Consider the following 8,561-nt stretch of genomic DNA (forward strand, 5'->3'; position numbering starts at 1 on the left):
TTTTAACAATTTTTACATTTTTAATATTTAGTTTTATGTTTATTGCTAGCAATCTTTGGCAAAGGAAAGAGCCTGTAGTTGCATCTGATCTTTCAGTTGTCCCTCCAGCATCGATCCCACAGACTTGTGGGATCTTTGACATGAAGTTACGGTAATGTATGAAGCTGCAAAACATGAAAGCTAAACAGGTTCTCTCCAAAACAAGTCTTAATATTTTTTAAATGCTTGTCCTCTCACAGAATGCCTGAAGTCATTGTCTTTCAAGAGGTTGGTTTGAGAAGTTAGTTTTGTTTCTTACCATTTTAAGATAAACTTACAGTATGCTTATGGAAAGTTTCAGTGTAGACAGTACAAAAGTTTTTTTTTTTTTTATGTTACATTCCATCTGTAAGAAGAGTTGGGAAAACTTCTGTGGGTTCAAGAAGCTTTCCTCACTTTTGGATATTGTAAAAATCAGAGCTGTTCGATTATTTCAACATCCCCTCTTCCAGAAATTGAATATTGATGTAGGTAGTTTATGCTGGCGTGTTTAAGTTAATCCTTGAAGGCATTCCATGAACATAGCACATAAAGCTTATCAAAGTCCAGAGAAGCCAAAGGGGAATGGGTTATTGGTGGTTATTGTCCTTGTTACGTTTTGCAAGAATTACTTCTCATGTTTTAGCTCTGCTGAACAAAGTGATGGTTTCTCTATCTTCTGTGAATGAAATTTAGGAGACACTGATTGTAGAATAATCTTGGGTCCTGTTTCTATAAGGAAGAAGAGTTTCCTCTAAAAAGATCTTGTTACTTTCCAGCTGGAGGTTGTATACCTTTTCCTGCAATTTGTCCTTTCCTCTTGTGGTTGCATGCAACTTCAGAACTTTTTAACCACTAATATGCTAGAGTATTGTTTGAGGAACATCTTGGCATGGTTGCATGACATGGCAGTAACAGTTAACATATGCTCCTTCCACTTACAATCGAGTTTTTGCCAAAGAGTGAGGTTTCTGGAATAAAATTGATCAGTTTGCAAAATGATTCCTTTAAGTGGAACAAGCCTTGCAGATCACTAGGAATATTATCATAATGCTTCAAAAAGCAGTAGGTAGTAGGTTTTCATTTCTATGAAACCCCAGCCTAAGCGCTGTGTTGCTGGTAACTCCGGGTGACAGCGCTGAGCCCACCAGCAGTCTCACAGCTAAATCTTATTGATTTTTGTAGGGACCACTGCAGCCTCTGCAGGGCTCTAGGAGGATTATAGGATGTGAGAAGAGTAAGCGCAGAGCAGCTGACATTGTCTGTGGCTGCAGCAGCAGAGTATGGAGCTAAGGATTGTATACTTTGCTTTATCAGATAGTGCCCCGGTGCTTTTCAGCTTTCAGGGATATCCACTTCCTGATCCTCCACTGTACGGGTGACGCCTCACTTTGCCATTAGCATATTTTTCATAAACTCTTACTTTCTGTGCTGTGATCGTTAATAAGATACTTTGCTAGGTTTGCTGGCTTGAAGTTGGCATACTAACCTCATTTTTCTTGTTTGCCTGCATCTTTACATGTGAGACACTTCAGAGCAGGACTTGTTACTGTCCCATCCTCATAGAGTATTCAGTACGATATGAATTGAGACCTCTGGATGATGTTTAATAGTATTGGCCCTGGATGGGTCCTGCTGACTGTGTTTTTACCAGGGAAGGTCCTGGGAGCAGGCCTCCTCTCGCAGCATTACCTCCTGTCAGTTGAAGTAGATGATAAATTAAAATCCAGCCTTGTCCTCTAAACCGTGATCTGTCCTTCCACACTACAAGGCCGTCCAAACGGTCAGCTGCAGGAGTGACGTCCCTGTGAGACCTTCCCCAGTGCTGGGCCACACGTGCCACTCCAGTGTCCCCTGTCCTGCTCTGGCAGGTTGGATTCTCCGTGCGTGGCTGGTGCAGGAGAAGGCCTTCAGCTGCTCCCGGCCTCTGCCCAGGCCACGGTAAAGGTGGCAGGACAAAGAGCTTTGGTGCCAGGTCCAGCCCTTGGGCCGGGGCTTGGACACGCTGAACCATAGCATGGCAATTGAAATGTAGCCTTAGGTAAGTTGTAATTTTTTTTTCTTTTTTAAAGCTAAGGTTGCCCTTGAGGCATTTCTTCATTTTTTCTTGTAGCAATAGCTAGATAAGTAAGGCAGTCAAATATATTTTTTTATAGTTTTATTAAGTCATTGAGGGTAGAGAATGCTGGTGAACAGAGATGTAAGATATGCGTCATGATGGTCACCATGTACTGATAGTTTTCATTTTCTTTTCTCTTCCTTTCTTTTTTCTTTTTCTTTTTTTTTTAGGATGAACGTGAAGCCAGAGAAAATGTGAAAAGAGAGCAGGATGAAGCATACCGCATATCACTTGAAGCTGACAGAGCGAAGGTGTGTGACTGGTGAATTGATTGCATGAATGTCAAGATGTGAATCTTTCTGTGACTGGTGAAATCTCCCTGGTGCATCACTTCAGTTCTGGTTTTTAAGATGAGACCATTGCAGAAGGAGCCATAAGTGGTTATCAAATGGCACTAGATACATTCACAAGATTTGACTACACCTTTTTGCTAAAGCAGTACTGACCCTACGTAATAATAGAAACTGTCAATGGAATGATAGGAAAAGATCACTTAGTAAATATCTTATTTCTAATATTAGTTTCTAAGTCACAATTAGTGATCATTATCAGAAGTTTCTAGGCTGGGTGAACCGTGGGTCTAACCATATTTGGAATCTTTTACAAAATAGAAATTCAAGACATTTCAAAGTATATGTAACTAATTATGTTAATGTGGTAAATTCTTGAGGACAAAAGTTGAGTTCATATAAGTTTCCATTAACAAGCTTCATAAGAACTATGAAGGTTTTATTCACGTGACTTTGTATTGTGCAAATTTGTCAGTCATCCATGAACCATTCCTGTTCCAACAGAAAAGTTGGGAAGTTAATTTGCTTTCATATAGCTTAATGCACACTATTAGACAGATCTGTGGAAAGTGAAGTGAGTACATGTGTATTTATTATTTGTTTCTGTTTATTAGAGAGAAGCACAAGAGAGAGAAATGGCAGAGCAGTTTCGCTTGGAACAGATTCGGAAAGAACAGGAGGAAGAACGTGAGGTGGGATGTTTTACCTTTTCTAACAACTTTTTGGATTCATGAGGCTTCTGCAGGTTGCAGCTTTCGTTCAACATACATTGTAACTTTAATTCAAAGTATACTTTTCATGTGAACACCAAATCAGTATTTTTATTAATTTATTACGATATATATATAACAATATAATGCATCTAAATAATTTTCATCTTCACTTAGTTTTTCTTTTCTATCATCTGGGTATGAATTACAGCCAGATATGAGATAGGCCTACCTACAAAATATCTGTAAAATAAGCTTCATAAATAGTGGAATCTTCGGGAGTCTCAAATCTTGTGTCTGAATGCACTGCTTTTGAAAATATAATGCCATGGAGCCCTTTCATTTTTCCAGGAAGTAGCACAAAGCCTAACTGCAATTCTGACCAAACAAGTTGTCAAGTCTTATTTGGGAGACAAAAGGCTTTTAAAAATTTTTTTGAAGAAATCAAAACAAACTAACAAAAAAAGTCTAGAAAATGGAATCAATGGTACATTTTAAAATGTCTAAACAATCTTCTACAGAATCTTCCTTAGATTGAAAATTGTGTTTAAACAAACTCTTGAGGTCTCTAGGCCTATATAAAAATATAGAAATCATATGCTGTTGAAGAGTGCTTGCTGTTCCTCAAACCCTGTTACTTTGTAGATTCTCTCATTTTTGTAGATTCTGCAGGCCCCAATGCCTGCCAGAGAGAGCTCCTGCAGCCTCTTGATGGATCTAGGCTGGCTCCTGTCCTAGCTGTGTATCACTGTAGGCGTAAATAATCATGTACATGAATTTACAGTGGCTTCCTGTTTTTCACCTCCTGACAAATATGTAATACGGTTTAAAAGAGAAGAAAAAAGGCTGTGTTACAGCCATGTTTCTTCCCCTGAAGCCCCACCACATTTCAAAGGATAGGTGAAACAGGCTAGTCATTAAAGTGTTTTCAGCTGTTCTGTGAAGTGATCTTGAAATAGATGTCCTTACAGAACTGCTATGAAACACGCCTAGCTCATATTTGAAAGGGACTTTGAAACCCTTGAATAAAATGTTCAAAATAAGTGACGTACACATAAATGTATTGACTGAAATTAGAGTCGACTGAGTGTTGTCCTTTGACTTCTAGGCATATAAAATTTTGTGAGGAAGTTGCTAATGACTACAAACCTCCATTGACATCCCTATTGAATATGTATTTCCTGAGTATATTTCCAGTATTATCGCAAATATAAATAAAATATATTTTAAATATTTATTCATTTATATAAAATATCAGAGTTTCAATATTTTTAGTGGAGTTTATATAACTCTTTCGCTCTGACTCCCAGCAATGACGGAGATTTGAAATTTGGCGTTATATTCTCATTTAATTTTCCATTTAGTTAAAGTCCTTGGAACTCGTGGAATCCTGATAAATCACAGCCTTCCTCATCGCCCCCTGCCCCAGACTTAAATATATATTTGACATTTCAGTTTTGTGTACTTTGCTGATGTATGAAAAAATTGCATTACACAACTGCAAAAAGTTGGCTACCAATGCAGCTATTATTCCCAGAGATAAACCCAATAAACAAACTATATAAGCAATGCATTTGCATATATATTTTGACCAAGATAATTGCCTTAAAAAATCTGAACCATTTAAGCATTCAAGAACGTTTTAAATAGTGCTGTCTTGTAAATACTGCATTTCATCAGAGCAGTAGTATTCAATGATTTAGTAAAAATGCAGTCCAGTCTTCTGTATTGTTCTACAGTATCTGATGGCTTTCTTAGCTCCTGTTGTTACATATGCCAAGAATAGAGGATAAAAACACAACTGCATGAGCCATGCACAAAACTGGACTGTGAGCATTTTGTCAAGAGTAATTGAAAGATGATAATTCTGTAAGGTCAATAGCAATTAAAAATAAATCAGTACTGTAGCAATAACAGACTATTGAGCAATCACTTATAATCAGATTCAAGTAATAAAAACATTTTTGTTATTTAAGTAATTTCGTATGCATAGAAACAATAATTCACTCTGCTTTAGTATACCTGCTCCTGAACCTTTTCTAACACCTTGGCCTTTTGAAAACTGTTTTCTTACACAAAGCCTGCAAAGCTAGTCCGTGTTATCAAAATATATCTGGGCTTCCCTGTTTTACTGTAGACTGCAGTAATGAAAATAATAGGATCTGTTTGCTTAGTAGAACAAAAGGGATTTTAACAATAGTGTTTACTAACACTCCCATTTTCAAGTATACAGATTACTTATACTGAATTGTTCTGCAACAGTGTTTACTTACAGAAGTGCCTTTATGTTCAGTTCCTATATTTAAAATCGGGCTACTGAGCTATTCACATACTGAACATCTTTTTATCAACAAAACTGAAATTGCTTGTTCAGATCCAAGAGTTATTAATGTGATCCATCTCATCATTGTTTTCTGACTTGGTTTGCTGGGACAGAATATCCATTGTAAACTGCCGTTTTACACTGAAGCCTGGGAGACTAGGTACTTGAGGGAGCGACGCGTTCTTTGCACAAAGAAAAGAGCTCTAATGAGCTACTGTTGTTTATTTTTCTATAATATAATTGATTGGGTTCAGTAAATAATGTAGCATCTGTTGTTATACTGTGTGGGGAAATGTCAAAACAGAAAGACAGTAAGCAGGTGGTTGAGTATGGAGAGAGAGAAAATTAAAATAGAATCTATTTAAAATATAATCTCATAGTAGATGAGCAAAAATGAACTCAAGTTCTATGTATAAATATTTATACTGAGCTATAATTTGCTCGGAGGTTCGTGTGCAAGAAGTAGACTATTTAAAAGGCTTCATAATCTTGCTTCTGCCCATTCCTTTCTCTTTACTGCAATCATCCTCCATCAATATCTGTTACTAAATGACCTTGGGGAGATTTTCAAAGGCATAAATATCAACTGTGTATCGTGAAAGTTCCTTTAAATTCTAGGCAAAGCAGTGTGTGACTGCCCCTTCGTTTTGGAATACTGTCTTTTACGTGTATTGTAGGGAAAGAATTGTTATTCTGCTTCTAGCACTCATTGAGGTTCTCATTAACTGCTGCCTGAAGTAAGGTGATACAGTAACAAGGCTGCTTTCTAAACACGATCTAATTTTTAAAAGAAATCAGCCTCTGTCCAAACATTCAATACCCTTGAAAATCAAGCCCACCTATGGCAGCAGTCTAATGTTAGGCTTTGTTGTTGTTGTTTGCTTGCTTTTAATTCTGATCAAAGTGTTAATGTTGTAGTTCCCGGAGTCAAAGGCCAGTGAACACAGACTTGGGTCCTGCTCTTAAAGTCTTAACGTCAGCAATATGCACAGTGTTAGCAGGAAGACAAGCGTATTCATTTCTAGCTGCATGGTGCAGCCAGGGCATTACAGTGTTGGCTGGCTGCATGCAAGTTGTTTCAGAAGATGTGCACACCTGTGCTTGAAGTAGTCTTACTGCAAGTAGTAATAATAATAATTGCTTTCTTTAAATCTTAAAGCTCCCATGTCTCTACTCCCAATCTCCTTCTTTGACTGTTCCAAATTTTGTACATACACTATATTTAATACACATTTGTGATATCTTTAATTATGTCTAACAGTGTTTTAGTTTATTTATAGTAGATCTCCTGCATATATTTCTTTTTATTCTGAACTGCCACTGAGGGTCTTGTCTTTGGTACAAATGGTCAATTACTCTGTATAAGAGGAAGGCAATTTGATAATAAGTGCATTTGAAGAAATACTTTTACTGCCTTCAATTTATACCCTTTAAGGAAGCAATTGGCCACTTGACAATTATTCTCTCTTTCAAATTTTTCAAGGCTTTCTGCCAAATGATTAAATTACTTATCCCCATCGTGCATTAACTGTAGACCTAATAATATGTGTTATAAAGAAGGATTTATTTTAATTAGTTGTCTGGTGAGCTGTTATTAAGGAGTGAATAAAAATGATTTTGTCGTTGAGATATAAAGCACAACTATGGTACATCTTGAAATTCTAGAAGACATGAACAGAAAAGCTCTTTCCTTTTCTTCTGTTGTTAGCATTGCAACCTAAATGGTTATTTTTCCATCCTCAGGCTATCAGGCTCTCTCTTGAGCAATCTTTGCCTCCAGAACCGAAAGAGGAGAGCACCGAGTCAGTCAGCAAACTGCGTATTCGGACACCCAGTGGAGAATTCTTTGAGCGACGTTTCCTGGCCAGCAGCAAGCTGCAGGTTGTCTTTGATTTTGTAGCTTCCAAGGGATATCCTTGGGAGGAATACAAGCTGCTGGGCACCTTTCCAAGGAGAGATGTGAGTAAATGCACCTTCCAGGAATAATATCACTACTTCTTAATTGTGTGTGTTTAGATGACCAGTATGTTATAGCATAGAAAATAAAAGCTGTGCCTGAATATGTTAGAGTGTGGCCCAAGCTCCGTGGCTATGAGCAAGCCAGGTGCTAGCCTAACAGTGCTATCATATGCTGCATACAAAATTGCACTGTGAAATCTGTTTCCAGTGACATTTTAAAAAATCCTTCATTTCTGATACAAACGAGTTGTGGATCATATTCAGTGAAAACTGTCCATGTGCTCTGACTGTGAGCCAGCATCGCTCGCGTCATGTTGCGAAGGAAAGAGCATCAATATTAGTATGCTGTTTAGGTCTGGTATAGACTGGTATTTCTCTGGTTGTTGTTTTTGCCATTTTATTCCAATTTTATGTTATGAGCAGGAAGGTTCAGTGTCAGATAATAAATGGTTACGAGCTAATCAGTTAACTGTAATGAATTATTCATCCACCTGTTACATCATACAACCAAGTAATCATTTATACCTTCTGCGTCCAAATTCTAACGATGTACTTGCTGTGACTGATTTTCAAAGTCATACCACTTACTGCTTACAAAAACAAATTCAGTTCTGTTGGTTTATCAACAGATATTTATGTGCTCGTTACCAGGTTTCCCTTAAGATATAACTGTGTGTTGTCTGCTCTATTGCAGTTTAACTTTCATTTCTTAACTAGTCATGGTTACAGCAAAGGTAAAAGTCAGTGGGTCCAACTGTGCAGCAATGCAGCAATTATATGAGGGCACTGCGTAAAAGGGGAAGGTAATGGGGTGATGCAGAGGTGACAGTACAAACTGAGCCAAGCAGTGATGGGTGAAGTTCAGCAGTTTTTTGGCTGTGCTTCCTCCAGTACTGCAAATGAGTTGGGGCAGCTTTGGGCTGGAGCAGGGGTTTTGTTGTCCGGGGGAATCTCCAGGTGACTGGTTAAGCCATTTTTCGTCAAAGGAGCTCAGTATCTGGGTTGCTTTTCCATTTTCTTTCTTATCACTGCCTGTGGAGGAAGTTCACTAGGAGCAGAGCTCTGATTGGCGTGTTTACAGTACTGTTTTGTAACAGCAGCCTGTTGCTTTATCATCCTATTTGTAAGTTATGTTAAGTGAC

General features: G+C 37.9%; 1 protein-coding gene across 3 annotated transcripts in view; it reads left to right on the forward strand.

The window, feature by feature from the left end:
- The window catches only part of FAF1 (Fas associated factor 1), a 164,841-nt gene that overhangs the window by 141,902 nt on the left and 14,378 nt on the right, over positions 1 to 8,561 (forward strand). For all 3 annotated transcript variants that reach the window (XM_080603293.1, XM_080603292.1, XM_080603294.1), the window contains 3 exons: positions 2,308 to 2,388; positions 3,042 to 3,119; positions 7,204 to 7,419. In XM_080603293.1, coding sequence (XP_080459419.1) covers positions 2,308 to 2,388; positions 3,042 to 3,119; positions 7,204 to 7,419 — 375 coding nt within the window. The remainder of the gene's footprint in view (positions 1 to 2,307; positions 2,389 to 3,041; positions 3,120 to 7,203; positions 7,420 to 8,561) is intronic.

This window comes from Anser brachyrhynchus, assembly GCF_964034855.1.
Source record: "Anser brachyrhynchus genome assembly, chromosome: 8".
Lineage (NCBI taxonomy): Eukaryota > Metazoa > Chordata > Aves > Anseriformes > Anatidae > Anser > Anser brachyrhynchus.